Genomic DNA, 16,534 nt, shown 5'->3' on the forward strand with positions numbered 1-16,534 from the left:
TGAATATCGGAATAATATACTGGGTGTTCCATTTAAAATAAAGGAAGGGCTTGCTTTTAAAAGTGACCATTTTTCAATATTAATTTTGAATCTCACCCTGTATAACTGTTCGGTAACACTTTCGTTCGTTAACAATGGTTATTTTTACTAAATATCAGGCTATTCAAGATAAGTTACAATTTAGGTAACTGTTATTGAAATTTAAAATTTATTCTTCATTTTCACAAAATGTGAAATATGTCAAAAACCTTACAATTTAGGGATATGTTTCTTTTTCTTTAATGAAACTCACTTTTATTTTTTTTCTAGAATTCGAAAATCAATTAATATATAGGGTGTTCCATAACAAAAAATCAAACTTTGATACTCAACTTTTTTTGGGGACACCCTATAAAACTCTATATTTTTAAAAAATGCTCTAAAATAACGTACACCTGCGCCCAAAATTTCCTGTATAAGTAAATAAATAAATAAAATAAATAAGGACGATTTATTGTGTAAAAATGCATTACAATACATAATTGTACACAAAGGGTAAGAGATTTGGCATAAAGCCACTCTTCCACTCCACCCAGAAATAACAAAATATACAGCAAAGTAAATACCTAATATAGAAATACAAAAAAAAATAAATACATACATTACAAACCCAACCACCTCTCGATATTTATAATAATGTACAATAATATCCAAAATACAAATGAAAATATAATAAAAAAAAGAAAAAATAAAGATAAAAATAAAGATAATGGAAGTCCGAAATTCTTTCAGTTTCAATCAATGACTAAAGAATCCAAGGACAAATAACACCCGAGAACAAATTGTTACCATGTCACCAAACAGTGCCGGGGCACATATTTTTCTTAACTTAGCTGTTGAAAGAAGTTGAAAAGATATTTATATTTTTTCATAAATGTTTTGACTGCGCCTGTGGTGTATACGGTGGTATCATACTAATTAATTACGAAAAAAAAAAACGTATTAAAATGTTAACAAAAGGTACAAAACTAGAATCGACGTATATCACACATCAAGTACATATAATATGAGAAAACTAAGAAAACGCTAAAAAGGTGGTGACTGTTTATTTACCTATGAATATGAAACGTAACTCCTGGCTCTTTCTTATCGCTGCGGCTTTTACATTTGAAAGTTGAACTAATCACCATTGTAATAGAGTTTATACCAATGACTAAAGAACATAAGGACATGTAACGCCCCTATACGGGCTGCAGCAGAATTTGTGACCTTTTGTTTTTTGTTTTGGTGGCAAACAATGAGTCATCATTTGGTCACCAGCGACAATTTTAGCGATTTTTAATAGTTTGTGTGTAGTAAACTTTGTATAAACTTTATTACAATGGTGATTAGTTGTTCAGCTTTCAAGTGTAAAAGCAGCAGCGATAAGAAAGAGCCAGGAGTTACGTTTCATAGGTAAATAAACAGTCCACTCCAACTTTTTAGCGTTTTCTTATTGAATTCGATAATTATTCTTCAATTTCAATTAACATCTATATGTACTTGATATGTGCTATACGTCGATACTAGTTTTGTACCTTTTGTTAACATTTTAATACGTTTTTTTCGTAATTAATTAGGATGATACACCATAGGCGTAGTCAAAACAATTATCAAAAAATATAAATATTGCTTACTGCAATATGTTTTCTTCCAAGGTAATCAACGGTCACAAAGTGGTCATCAACGAGACAGAGTACAAGAACCAAGACGAGAACGGAGGCACCTTCTTCAAGGTACGCATCGTAGACGTGGCACCAGACAGCAGCGAAATCACCACCGACAGCAACGCCGAAGAAGTACCCACCACCATCAAACCAAGAGAACAAGTCGACAACAGCTTCGAAAACGAAATCTCCAAATCTAAAGAGGTTGGTAGGTCTGAAGACGGCCCCGAAAAGATTCGAAACTATGCTTGAGTTTGCCCGTTTGCTGCTTAAAATTTTAATAATAAACGATATAGTTGGCGAGAGACGATATATTCGCTTATACAAAACTGACAATATTTTAAACAATAGTTTTTTGGATAATTAATATATTTTTAATGCAATAGCGTATACGTAACCAATACATTTACAAAGTAGTTGTCATATTATTATAATAAGGCTATCATAACTTGTACAAAGTGCTTAACCGATATCGTAGAAGATATTTTTTTATCAAATATCAATATACTGTTTTTAGTAAATAAACAGATGTATATTTAATATCTTTAGAATAAAGATATGTATAAATATACCCATACTTACCTTTATTAATTTAATTTTATCAAGAACCCGCATGTGAAGCTTCATTAACAATTTTGTATTACTAATAATTTCATGATTTTAACGAACTAACAACTTAAACAAAAAGTAGATAAATAGAGAAACACTAATTAATATTTGTAATAACTAGGTATTTTTTGCAGATATTCAAAAATGAGATTAAAATAACACAATCTAGTGAAAGAATCAAGGGTATTTCGACACAGACACAGAAATTAAAAAAAATGTAATGCGCATGCCATTTTTTAATACCACTGGGTAGATTCCAAAGAGAAACCAAATTGCCAGTGGCTTTTTACTAAAGAAATTTGTCTAATCTTTATATGGTATTAAGCATTTTTATTGTTTCTGCAAATTTCTTTACAAAAATAAATCCACTGACAATTAAGCTGGCTTCTGTTTGTATTCTACGCATTGGCATTTTACAATTTTTTTATTTTTTAGATTTCTGTTTCAGTAGTGGAAGATCCGAGATTTCTTTTAAGAAATGAACCCGCTATACAGGGTGAGCCTTAAATAAGTGAAAATATTTTTAAGAGGTGGTTTATTTGGATCTCAGGAAACACTACTATGAGGTTTTTTTCGCGAAAAAAATTTTTGAAAGTTTGGATTTTTTTCAGTTTTTAGTTAAAAATATGGCGTGTAATATGTTATGTTGTGGTTCTCAAAATTTAAGCAAAGAATCTTTTTTTTCGAAATTTACAAGTAAAATAACTCGGTTATTTTAGGCTTATTTTGAAAAACGGAGAAAATATGTTTCTTTTATCGTGATCTACCAGTTCTGAAAATATTTGTACTTATTTAAGACTTGTACGAGTTAAGACCTTACGAGCCTGTAATCCTCGTAAATTTATTGACATTATTTAATAAAATTTAGGTTAAAACGTAATTTATAAGAAGTGTACTTGTTCAATTCATTCATTTCTTTCTTCGGTAGGTGCTAGTTCCTATACCTAGTGTAGTTACCATACAAAGAATACAAGGTATGATATTGCGCAGGTTGGTCACTACGTCACAGGTGATAAACGGCACCATTGGTCGGCAAGCTCCGCGCACCAATTTCAAATTGTCAAACGGATGACACAATAAATGTGAAAATAATTTTTCAAATGTCAAGCTAGATGATTTGACATAACTTTTGGGGTTATGTCCTAATTCTTCCCTATTTTAGGGGCATTTCTTTTTTCTTGTCTTTTTTTTATTAGTGGCAATTGAACAATATAGATATTTTTTTGTATGGCGTATGACGTCACAGGTGGTATGCGCAAACTTAGCGAAATTGGAGTCGCTACACTGAAAAAAAGGATCTCTCAGTCGAAATGAATATGACTTTGACCCAAAAGATTGGCGCTTTTCAATAGGGCCAAGAACGACGTTTCTTTGCCCAAAGCATTAACTATCTTTTCATAAGCTTTAAAAAATTACTTTAGAGAATAGAAGAATCTCTCTGTCCAAAGTATTTCACTCTTGACCCAAAATTAATATGCACAGAAGTTCTTGCTACAAGAACAATAGTCTCTTTGATTTATGCAAAAATTCTTGATTGAAAAGGGACATTTCTTGATTAAAGAGACACTTTTCTTAAACCAATAGCGAATACCATTGACTCAACTAAAATTTATTTTGATCTAAGAGAAGTCTATACATCATATACAGGCATACAGGCATATTACGAGGTATATTATTTTCTGATAAATTTAGGTTTTCCTAGTCTGTAGTCAGTAAAGTGATATTATTTTCCTCGATAGTAGGTAGTTATTTCTGCTTCTTCACTCCTTGGTATTTTTTGGGGTGGTTCATCACTCTACAAATTACAAAAAAATGTTACATCACGATTAATCAAAGTAAAGCAAACAAATTATTAAAATTATAAGCTTTGATCACATTTTGAATTTTTTAATACGACGACTTGAAATTCTAAAATTTTTGTAATTATTTGCATAAAAAAATCTATACCTATATTCTTATTCTTATATATTATTATTGCACGCAGGCCGCTATCTCCCGTTCGGGACTTAATATCTAACCGACACTTTCCGACAAGTCGGAATTAACTATCTCTGCGCTGTTGTTGTCTTTTTGTGGATCTGCCCAAGCTCACCTGATGATGGAGTAGGGCTCCGAAACCGGTAGTGAGAGCAGGTTGATCCACATTATGACCAACACAGCGTAGAATTAAATTTCTATATCAGCAGTTAAGTGGCAAGAATCCTTATATAATTTTATTATTCTTATTCTATCTATAGTCAGGCATGCATTATCTAAACAGGTGCATTATGTAAATGTCTCTTACCTTCAAATAAAGCAAATAAATGCTCTAATTTCCATTTTTTCAGAAACTCCTTTAAAGAATCCATATATCCTAAAATTTGTCCATAAAAAATGACAAATACATGTTAATAACGATCACTAATTTGTTATATAATATGCGTTTAAAAAGCAAATTATGCGAAATTCCAAGTGGAAAATTCCAAGCAACAAAACCCGTACGTAACATGATGCAACCTAGCAAATGCGACGTGAGACTGATCGGACTGCCGACTGATTGTATATACCATCCTTCGTCATCGTCTTTGCGTGTCGTTATTATTTTTCATCAAAAGAGTATTTAGCTATTGGAAAAATGGCCATGTTTCTTGAATGAAGTACTTCCTAGCGTATTTTTGTTATTATCTTAAAACAAAGTAACTTGCACTTGGTTAAATGAAAATGGATTCAAGAGAAATTTTCGAATTTTTCAAGGGAACAATTAAGAGAGTTTTTCTTCAGGGAACATATTTTCTTTTACGCTAAAATAAATTCTCTTGCCACTAATTCTTTTTTTCAAGAACAATGACGACTTTAGTTCAAGTCTATCTTTTTTATCAGCGTATCGATCATACCTTGTTTTCTTTGTATCATGTGTAGTTACTATAGCGTTGCCTCCTTTTATATATTTTTTTAATCTAAAAATTTTCACTAAATGTGTTTCTTTTGGTAAATACTTTGGTGTTTCTGTGGTAATATAATTTCTATTTCATTCTTTATTTGATAGACAGTTATATGAATTTTGATTAACGTCAAATTTTTTGCTGTTGTTAAGTGTCATATTTTCCGATAATTATTATCACCCTTTCCGTTGCATTGAATTAGTATGTGTGTTCCAACCGGACGAGAGAACCGTCCTAGAACGGTAATTTCCTATCAATCAATTCATTTGTTAATCTTGACAAACGATCAAACTTTTCAAACAATAAGTGGGCGACTAGAAATTACCGTCCCAGGATCGGTTCTCGGTCGGGTTGGAACGAACCTATAGTATTGTTTTATTAGGAGTAAAAATGACACTTTTTGTGGCGTTTGATATACAGCCGAGGCACAAAAAGTCATTTTTACTCCGAATAGAACCTGCTATTTTTTTCAAACGCCACTAATAAGTTCTTAAACAATTTCAAACGTTCCAAATAATATAAAAAGATTTAAAAATCATTCCTTCTATGTAAGTATACCGTATGATCGAAAAAAATGGCGTCCAGTTGGCTGGGAAATGACGATCGATGACATTTCCCATATAAATTTACATATAAAATGACAGCGATCTTTATTTCCCAGCCAACTGAACGCCGTTTTTTCTCGATCATACGGTATATTGAGAAACTATGGCAACGCTCGTTGAATTTGATACTTTATGTCAGTTTAATAATATATTTTCGTATTTTATGCTTAGGCGTAAAAGTGCTTTACCATAAAAAAAATTATATCTACTAGTGGGTAAATGAATTTGTAGATATAGTAGGACTTTTTTTGAAACTATAGTTTCAGAGATATAAATTTAATCGGACCTTTTAAAAAAATTAATTTTATTTTTCAGAAACTATTTGAGACTGAGTTTACTAAAAATGTTTTTTATATCTACTAGTGGGTAAATGAATTTGTAGATATAGTATGACTTTTTTTGAAACTTTAGTTTCGGAGATATACATTTAATCGGACCTTTTTTATAGTGTCAATTACATTGCAAAAAATAATACTTTTGTGACGTTTGAAAAAAAATTGTGCTTCTTTAACATTTTAAACAGAAAAAACTATGACATTAATAATTAAAATGCTATCAGTCACAATTTATCAACAATCTGCAACCATAGAAACGTCTTTTGATTTTTCAACTAATACAAAAAATAACTATATAAAATATATTTTCGTTTTTGGGATTGAACAAGTCCACTGTATGGAAAAAAACTAATATTAATCTCATTTTTAATCATTGAATTTTATTTAATATACTCCATCAACTCTCTTTAAGAATAGTATACATATTTCACAAATTCCGTGCACCTCAATTCTTTTTCCTCTTTTTATATTTGTGTCGCACCCTTTCACTCACATCCACGCACTCTTTTTTCATCATCAGGCCGAGCCAATCCAAACCACCAAGAGACAAGTATCGGAAGAGAATTTTGACAACATCGAGACATTCGACGAAATCGACTCAAGCATGAGAATTTCGCCCGTTCAAGATGATTTTTTTGCCGACGAAAACCAGAAAACTCAACCTGGATATGTAGATGCTGATAACGAATGGAACGTCGTAGAACCTATTGAGACTATTGAATCCAACGATATCAATCAGCCCGAGAAAGAGTCTGTTCAACGTCCTATTGATCTTAGCAGGGACACTTACGTCAACGAGATTATGGCAGAAAATGGTGCCCCGACCGATCCAGAAGCTGAGGTCTTTTTCGTGCCTCAGCTTGAACAAGACGGCCGTATGATTGGGGTGCTGATGGATCCTAGATAGACAGATATATATGCCATTGAGCGGTCTTTCTGCTGCGAATGAGACTGATTTTTTTTTCGAAAATGTTTTTTAACGCGTAAAAGATTATTTTTGTGCCAAAGATGAGTGGGTTTTGGGGATAAAAATGGTTATGGAATGGACAGAATTGGAGATGTTTTTGCCATATTTATTTATTTATATTTTTTTATAATGTTATTTATTGAATAAAATGTAGATTTAGTAAATAATTTTTGTCTGATTTTCAAGAAATGCTATAATATTCTTTGACAATTCTTTGTTTCTGAATTAATTTTAAGAAAATTATCTAAAAATAGCAATATTATTTGCATTTTAAAAAAGATTAAGAACTTTTTAATCAATTCTAATTTGTGCCATGTACTAACATAACAAATCTCGTTTTTTTTAACCAAACCAAACCTATTAAATAATAAAACAACGTGTTTTTTAAAGTTCATATTATGCTTTATTTTTTATTAGGAAAAATGTAGTTGCTTGTCTTGGTTTCTTGATGCTAATTTCAAATAGTGCTGTATAGTTTGATTAGTATACCAATCTGTGAAGCAAATAATAGTCTCGTGTTTTAATTTCTTCAACGCTTCATAATGGTAATGTAAGAATAAGTTGCTTTCGAAACCTAAATAAAAATAATATATATTAAATTATACAATTCTATGCGTTCAAGTAAATAACAACATAATAACAGCATTTACAGTAATGGCAAAATATTTTCCGATGCACGTCATCAATTATATCGACATTGACACTAAAGTCTATGAACCTGACTAAATGAAATTTTGGCAAAAATGTTTAAATTTGTTGTATAATTTAAGATACCGAGCAGCTTTTCATTTTACTTTATAGAGCAAATTATTGTAACAGAGATTTTATTTAGATTAAAGCTGCAAAAATTAGTTTAAACTGAATTTATTATCGCTATGTTGGTCACATTGCGCCGTTTTCAGCAAGGTTGTCGTTTATTATTTGACAATTATCCTAATGTCAGTCATTATTTTGTATGATATCGTGTTGTTGTTGAATCTTTGTGAGTAATTCTCGTTTTTTGGCCTATTTTCTTAGTCTTTTTTTTTAAATTGTACTTTTAAGCACAAACAGTTCTTTTAAGAACTAAATTTTCGAGTTTTTGTATTGCGTTTCTTGAAATTGTGTGTTAAAAATATGCCGAAGCATTTAAATAGTCGAAGCAAACAGCTTGTAGCTCTGATAAACTATTTTGAACGAGAACGTGACAATAAAGGTTCTTTATTACCCTGGATTGCAGCTAGAAAAGTAATTTTAATTGATAAGCACATTACACCACTTTCAAAGTGATTTCTTATTCAAAGTTAGTTTTTATTAAATTCTGTGATTATTAGTTTGTGCATTAAAAGCACCCTCTTACTTGTTATTACCATTTATGGCGTTGTAAGATGTACGTCAATAAATAAATAAATAACCCATATAGTAACACTTAATCAATATTATAAATATATAAATATAATAAAATTATATAAGGATTCTTACCACTTAACTGCTGATATAGAAATTTAATTCTACGCTGTGTTTGTCATAATGTGGATCAACCTGCTCTCACTACCGGTTTCGGAGCCCTACTCCATCATCAGGTGAGCTTGGGCAGATCCACAAAATGACAACCACAGCGCAGAGATAGTTAATTCCGATTTGTCGGAAAGTGTCGGTTAGATATAAGTCCCGAACGGGAGATAGCGGCCTGCGTGCAATGGTAGTACTTTCGTACCACAGAGGCGCAATTATCGATAGTAAAAGGATGGTAAAAGGCTTTTTTTCAGGCGAGCCAAATTATAAAATAGAAAACAAATTTCTTGCAGTATAAATATATAATAAAATTATATAAGGATTCCTGCCACTTAACTGCTGATATAGAAATTTAATTCTACGCTGTGTTTGTCATAATAATAATAATAATAAGTTCAACAGAAACTGTTTTTTCATCATTTTTTGCAGAAAAAGTTCTGATTAATTTAAAAAAATAAAAATTTTCCAAATTTATTATTTCAGTGAAATAACTATCTACTCAACGTGTTTATTTTTCGTCAATAATGACATGTATTGACTATTTCCATTCTAAATATCTTAAGAACGGTTGCTCGTAGCGATTTTTACAAAGAGATATCTTTTACATAAAACGTCACAGAGATGTATATTTTTTCACTCGATAGTTTTTATACAGGTACGGACAAAAAGTTATTACGCTTCAAAACAGTTAAAACACATGTAGGTGGTCTCTAATTAAAACACATGTAGGTGGTCTCTACTAGTATGAGTCATATTGACATCAAAATCAAATTTCTCATGTCAAAAAACTCCCAGACCTCAATTTTCATCGAAATATTGACGTTACTTTAGATATTATTTAGAAAAAATCGAAATAAAAATGAAACTTCTTCACCCTGTATCTCTGAAACTAAGCATCTTAGGACATACATTTATACAAACTTTTTTACTTATTTTTATCTGCAGAATATGCTGCTGAAGTTTCCGGAATACAGTTCGGACCACCCTGTATATACATATAAATCAATTAATTACTAAAATATTAGTTATTAAATTAAAAATAAAACGTAAAAATCTTTAAAAAATTATACTAATAGTTTGTCACTTTTAAATTAACTTTCATTTCAAAATCCATAACAATCTTGCAGCGCTGTCGCCATCGCTTGTCACTCAAACGTGCATCGGAAGTTGTTTTGCGATTACCATAGGTAGGCTTATTTTGAGGAGTTTATATACCAACATTTAATTTTTTTCTATAGTTACCGAACTGATGACATTCTTCAATATACAATATATAATTTTTTATATGAGTTGGCTCAAACTGAATAATGAATTTTTTCAAAATACAAAACTTTCCATAGCAAAAAAATCCAACGATTTGTTAAAAATACATATTTTTGAAAAACACCCCGTAACTCCGAATCTATCTTTTGTCTATCTCCTATAGGAGAGAACGAGGGGTGTCTCACTTGGGTAAAAAATGTACATGTACTGCCAAAATATCATCTTTCTACCAAGCGACTGCCAATCACAGCCAAGAAGACTGCCTATGACTGCCATGTAATTATTATACGTGACTGCCGTAAGACTGCCAATGACTGCCAACGACTGCCAAGAAAATGTACATGTAATTCCAGTAGTGAGACACCCCTCGGGAGATAACTAAAACTATAGAAAAGGGTGTTTTTCTTTAAAGGTGTCCCATTTGGCCCACCCTGTACTTAGTCATGGGTCCAAATAGACCAATGTCTATTGTCAAAGGACGTTGGGCTCTCATCACTAAAATTTGTAGTAATTGTTTCACGTCACTGTCAAATTCGTACCATTAGCTGTCATATATGGCATTAGCTAAAGCTGTACTCTAAAACATATTATAGATAATGATACATTTATATTGGTATCTTAAATTGATATATTTTTTCTTGATTTTTCGACTTTTTTAGTACTTATAATAATAACTTAAAATTTTATGACGTTCACTGCCAATAAGTTCCAGATAGCTTTTCATTAAGATAACAATACCACTTAAACCTAAGTATATAATATTTCAATCACCCTGTGTATTACCGCATTTTTTTCAAAAAATAAAGCAAAAATCTCAATTAGGAAATTTGATATAGAGCTTTTTCGGAAGACTGGATCATCTGGTATACAGTGGCGGATACAGGGGGGGGGGCATGGGGCCCGGGCCCCCCCTAAAATCTGTAAATTGGGTTAAATATTAGGCTTTTGGGTTAAAAATGGCACCCTAAAAGGTATATTTGGCATTATTTTTTATTTGGGCCCACCCTAAAATAAATTTCTGTATCCGCCCCTGCTGGTATAGTTTCACTGAGGTTTTTTACTACGTTATGCTAGTACCTGAATTGATATCTCATTGCAAGTCCATCTAGTACTAAAGAGAAGCAATACTGATCCGCTAAAATACATTATTGCACTTACACTATTCCCTAATAGTACGAGAGCTAGCAACGTCGTGAAAACAAGTATTTTAAGACGTCTGGCTCTTTCATATATCTTTTATTATGCTCTCTGGAACAGCATGCGGCCCGTCTGTCTGCCGACATCCGTTGCGTTCACTACTGCGCATCCAAAGAAGATCCTCTATTTTTTACTTAGCGCTTTAAATTTCAGTATTGAATAAAAACCGAGCAAGTCTCCATTAGCTCGGCGCGTAGAGCTTTCGCCTATGAAGCGAAGGTCAGTGGTTCGATACCGGCTGGGAGTGCAACTTTTTTTTTTTTTCGTTTATATTCTGATAGTAAGTATTAAATATTAGCTTTTTTATCACCAGAACGGATGGCGTTTATGGGTTTATGATCCGTAGTGTATATAAGTAGAATTTGATACTTTCATTTGTTTTGGAGGATTATTGTGGTAATTAATTATTAGGCAGATTTAGGATGGTCTGGCTACCGCGCCGGTAGGTTGCGTTCACTACTGCGCATCACATGTGTACAGGGTGTCGCATTTTTGTGCGTTTTTTTGGGGATTTCTCGTTTATAATTTCATTTTAAAAATTTAAACATAATATATAAAAATTAACATTTTAATGCTTTAGTAAGGTAATTTCTGCCTGTCTTTCTTCAAAATATTTTTTTCAGCTGTTGTTTATTATTTTAATATTAATTTTAATAATACTTTTTTTAACAGATTGTTATCTAAAAAGTTTATTTTCAGTTCAGTTTGTTAAGATAACGATGGAAAACAAAATTATCTGGTTAAATTAAATTAAATAAAATAATAATACTTTCTAAACAAGATTGATTAATGTTAATGTGTAGAAAATGCGCAAATCTACTGGTAGAATATTTAGTTATATAAAAAACTAGCAAAGTAATGTGAAAAAACGCATCATTGTATCTCCACTCATAAACGAGAAATCCCAGATATCCCAAATCCCAAAAAACGCACGAAAATGAGACACCCTGTACCCATGTGATGCGCAGTAGTGAACGCAACCTACCGGCGCGGCAGCCAGACCATCCTAAACCTATCTAATAATTAATTACCACAATAATTCTTCAAAACAAATGAAAGTATCAAATTCTACTTATATACACTGCGGATCATAAACCCATAAACGCTATCCGTTCTGGTGATAAAAAAGCAAATATTTAATACTTTACTATCAGAATATAAACGAAAAAAAAAAAAAAATAAAAAAGTTGCACCCCAGCCGTATCGAACCACTGACCTCGCTTCATAGGCGAAAGCTCATTTACGCGCGCGAGCTAATGGAGACTTGCTCGATTTTTATTCAATACTAGAATTTAAAGCGCTCTAAGTAAAAAATAGAGGATCTTCTTTGGATGCGCAGTAGTGAACGCAACGTGTATCGGCAGCCAGACGGCCTGCACGCTGTTCCAGAGAGCATAATAAAAGATATATCAAAGAGCCAGACGTCTTAAAATACTTTCTCGAATACGTTGCTAGCTCTTAGACTATAAAGTTTGTGACTAAAATATTTAAATCTTTAAGTAGAAAAAATAATAAGTGTAAAATATGGTGTTACCTCCGTAGTTATCTCTATGATTTGACCAGCTATTGAAACATCAATAATTGATGTCAGTAAAAAATCTATGAGGATTAAATTTCTAAAAGCCATATTGATGTTTGCGGTAAACCTGAATGATATATCTAAATGTATTTAAAGTGGTAAACCGTTGATTGAAAGAATTGGGAAGATACGCAGTCTAATGGGCGAAATCCCGACAAGGCTGATTTGATTTCCCCTTACGTCTCAAGTGCTGTACGGTGGAGACACCAACCGTTCTGCGTCAACGCATAAAACACTTATTTTCTCTAATTCGGCCATCGAAGGCATATTGAAGACGGTGTGGATCTGAAAGCGACAGTGTTGCCATATTAAACTTTGTAATATATGTAATACGTTTGACGAAAATATCTCTGGATGAAAAATCGGCGTTTATGTATTGAAAATTTATTCGTGTTAAACTTATAGAATAAACAACAAAAATATAAATTCTTTTATAGGTACTGAATATGTCGTATGATCGAAAAAAGTCGTTTAGTTAGCTTGGAAATGACGAATTATTGACATTTACCATAATATTTTACATATGTAATAATAGTGATCTTCATTTCCAGGCCAACTCTGGCGCCGTTCTTTGTTTAAACATACAGGGTGACCTATCGAAAACGTTCCGCAAGGCATAACGGCCAGGGTATTTATTTTTTCAAAAAATCCACAAACACGTCAATTTTGTTTGTGAGGGGGACAAGTTTTGCCCCAAAAATGATTGCAAAATATTCAACCCTCTAAGCGGGGGTGTCATCCCCCAACTTTTTTCAAATGGAAAGGGAGGTCAAGTGGCGCCGCAATGAAAAGAGCTTTCTATTCTCTATAGTTCCCCGCTTCGTTTTCGAAAATCGGTCGAGTCATTGAGAAAATTGAAGGATTGAAATTTGAAAAGTTTATTTAAGCATTTATCAGAGTAAATGATAATTAAGGATAAATTCGACCAATTTGCTGTTTTTTCTTATTATTTATAGATGTTTACGCATTTTTTCACTTGCCACAACGTTGAACGATCAGGTGCGGTAGTTGCTAGATAGCTGTTCTGTGACTTGTACGTTGAAGTTCTTCTCAATATCGTTAAACTGACCCACAATAGAATTTCCAAAAATACCAGCCCACACGTTCAATTTCTGAGGGTTTTGTGTGTGCACCTCGTGAAAAACCCTGGGATTGTCCTCAGCCCAGTACCGACAGTTGTGCCGATTAACTACACCGTTCAAAAAGAAAGTACCCTCATCCGAAAAACACACATTAAATAGGAAATTATTATCATTCGCCACTCGTTCACTCATAGCTTCACAAAATTGCAAGCAACGATCAAAATCGTCTTCGTTGAGTTCTTGTACCAACTGAATGTTGTACGGGGGAAACTTGGACGATTCCCGCCGATCTCATTGGCTAATTTTCTTGTACTCAGAATACTGTCCATGGCAACTTGGCTCAATACGAATACCTCCATAGCTTCATTTACTACAGGATTTTCCCTCTGCCTCTTTTTATTCATAACGGAACCAGGTTCGCGAAATTTTGCTACTAACTGGCGAACAATTTTGCCATAAAGGTATTTGTCAGGATGGCGTTCATTGAATATCTGCGCAACCCGCTTGCAAACATCTAGAAATAATAAGAAAAAATAGCAAATTGGTCAAAGGAATTTATCCTTATCATTTACTCTGATAAATGTTTAAAAAACTTTTCAAATTTCAATCCTTCATATTTTCCCAACGACTCGACAGATCTTCAAAAACGAAGCAGGAAAGTATAGAGAATAGAAAGCTATTTCATTGCGGTACCTCTTGACCCCCCTTCCCATTTGAAAAAAATCGGGGGATGACACCCCCGCTTAGAGTGTTGAAGATTTTGCAATAATTTTTGGGGCAAAAGTTGTCCCTCTCGCAAACAAAATTGACGTGTTGAATTTTCTGAAAAAAAAATTACCCTGGCCGTTATGCCTTGCGGAACGTTTTCGATGGGCCACCCTGTATACGAGTTATAGTTACGAATCTAAAGTGTCAAAACGAATGACAATGCCATAGCCGGAGAGCTGGCGACGTATTTAGAGAACATATTTTAGGCAAGTTAAAATAACAAAAAAATGAAAGTTTATAACTGGTGAACCCAGAACACTAAGTCGGGCAGAGGGGTTGCGGGTATTTTGCTACTGCGCAACCCATTACATTTGCAAAAAAATAAATCCAAAAAACATTCTTTAGGCCAACTGGAAATTTATTTTTTCTTAAATTTTAGCATCTCTTTAACCTAGAAATAAGTATGCCAGACTTTTTTTTCGGGTTTAAAGTGTAACCCGACCATTCCAAATTATTATACCTGGAAAATATACTTTAGACAATCTAAATTTTTTACAGCGTGTTTATTAGATAATATTAAAAAATATGTGCTAATTGCCAGACGAATTCAACGGGTTTTAATACTTAAAGTCTTATGAGTATCTATAAGCGCGAGAAAGATAGTTTATTGACTGGTCGGCAGCCGACGCACAGTGTTGCACCTTATAGGGGAATTGGGTCAAAATTCATATTTTGAAAACAAACTAATATTAATTATTGCGACTATTTTTATTTATTTTGTTTATAAGAGAGCCAACTTTTGCTCCAAAAATGATTGCAAAATTGTCATCCCCTATGCGAGGGTGTCGTCCCCCAAAATTTTTCACATGGAAAGAGGGGCCAATTTATACCTATATTTAAAAGGTCTTTTATTTACTAATATTGGTGTATAGTTCTCCAAAATCGATAAGCCCCTATTGAAAATATTAGGTTTGAAATATCAATAATAAGGAAGACATGCAAATTAATATTATATATAAAAAAAAAAAAAAAAAGGTTTTTTTAAACAAATTTTAAAATACGTTATTTTGGGTAAAATCCATAGAGAAATCTTAATAATTCAAGTGGGGTATCATCCCCCAATTTCAAACCCCACTATTTTCCTAAGGGGTTGATTAATTTTCAAAAATAACCCGCATTATTATAGATAATTAAGCTCTTAATAAAATATACTTGACACCTATTCTCCCCATTGGAAATAAATTGTGGGATGATACCCCCACTTAGAGGGTAAAAGAATTTGCTATGGTTTAATACATTTGACGGTATTTTTTGAATGCTAGAAACTTAAAATATCTTATAAATTTAAAATATAATATTTGCATCTTGGTTAAAATCTCTATCAACTCTCTCAGCCCAGCGAGCACTTTTCTTAAAAAATAGAAATTTAACAAAAATCGCAAAAATGCGCAAAACATGATTTATATTAAAAATAAAAAAAAAAAAAAAAATATTACAGTTGAGGGTTGAACCCGTGTTGGTGTTACACGTGCAAAATAAAAACACTATCACCACAATACACCAAAACCACTTTTACTTTTACACTGGACGCGCAGTTTCGCTTAACCACCCCCCCCCCCCCCCCCCCCCCCCCCCCCCTTGTTAAATCCATCACAGATGATTATAAACTGAGTTATTATTTTACAAGTTTATATTTATATTTACTATTTTACCTAACCAACGCCTCCACTCTAATAGTATGTCCGGGGCTACCCCCATCTTATCCTAATGTACTTCCCGTTATTCTCTTTACGAAGCTACGGAACCCGTTTATGCTATTCCACAGGACGCGCACTTTAGGTTTTGATATCCGCCGTACACCCCTAAGAAATGCTCGTCATCAGGCCTACTCGGCGGTCATCGATACAAGACTCCTTCAAGTGCTGCCGTCTAACTCTCTCCCCCTTTCGGTGAGTGGGGTTCCGAAATGATTTTAACCATACTAGCGTACATCCTAGTTGAATAGGATAATCGGGCTTCTATATAAGGAGGTATCCTACAACATCCGACGATTTGTACTCTCATCGCCTTAACATACGCTACCCGCTAC

At 32.9% G+C, this 16,534-nt stretch overlaps 1 protein-coding gene across 2 annotated transcripts in view; it reads left to right on the top strand.

Moving 5' to 3' along the window:
* LOC115874685 overlaps window positions 1-7,243 on the top strand; it is a 37,205-nt gene extending 29,962 nt beyond the window's left edge. Inside the window, exons 5-6 of one of the 2 annotated variants that reach the window (XM_030889914.1) lie at window positions 1,677-1,889; window positions 6,676-7,238. In XM_030889914.1, coding sequence (XP_030745774.1) covers window positions 1,677-1,889; window positions 6,676-7,062 — 600 coding nt within the window. In that variant the 3' untranslated portion in view covers window positions 7,063-7,238. Of the gene's footprint in view, window positions 1-1,676; window positions 1,890-6,675 lie in introns of both variants that reach the window. The other variant, XM_030889915.1, reaches the window with a different exon arrangement.
* The last annotated feature ends 9,291 nt before the right edge of the window (window positions 7,244-16,534 follow it).

Source organism: Sitophilus oryzae, unplaced genomic scaffold (genome assembly GCF_002938485.1).
Source record: "Sitophilus oryzae breed Bouriz unplaced genomic scaffold, Soryzae_2.0 scaffold_1297_pilon_pilon, whole genome shotgun sequence".
Lineage (NCBI taxonomy): Eukaryota > Metazoa > Arthropoda > Insecta > Coleoptera > Curculionidae > Sitophilus > Sitophilus oryzae.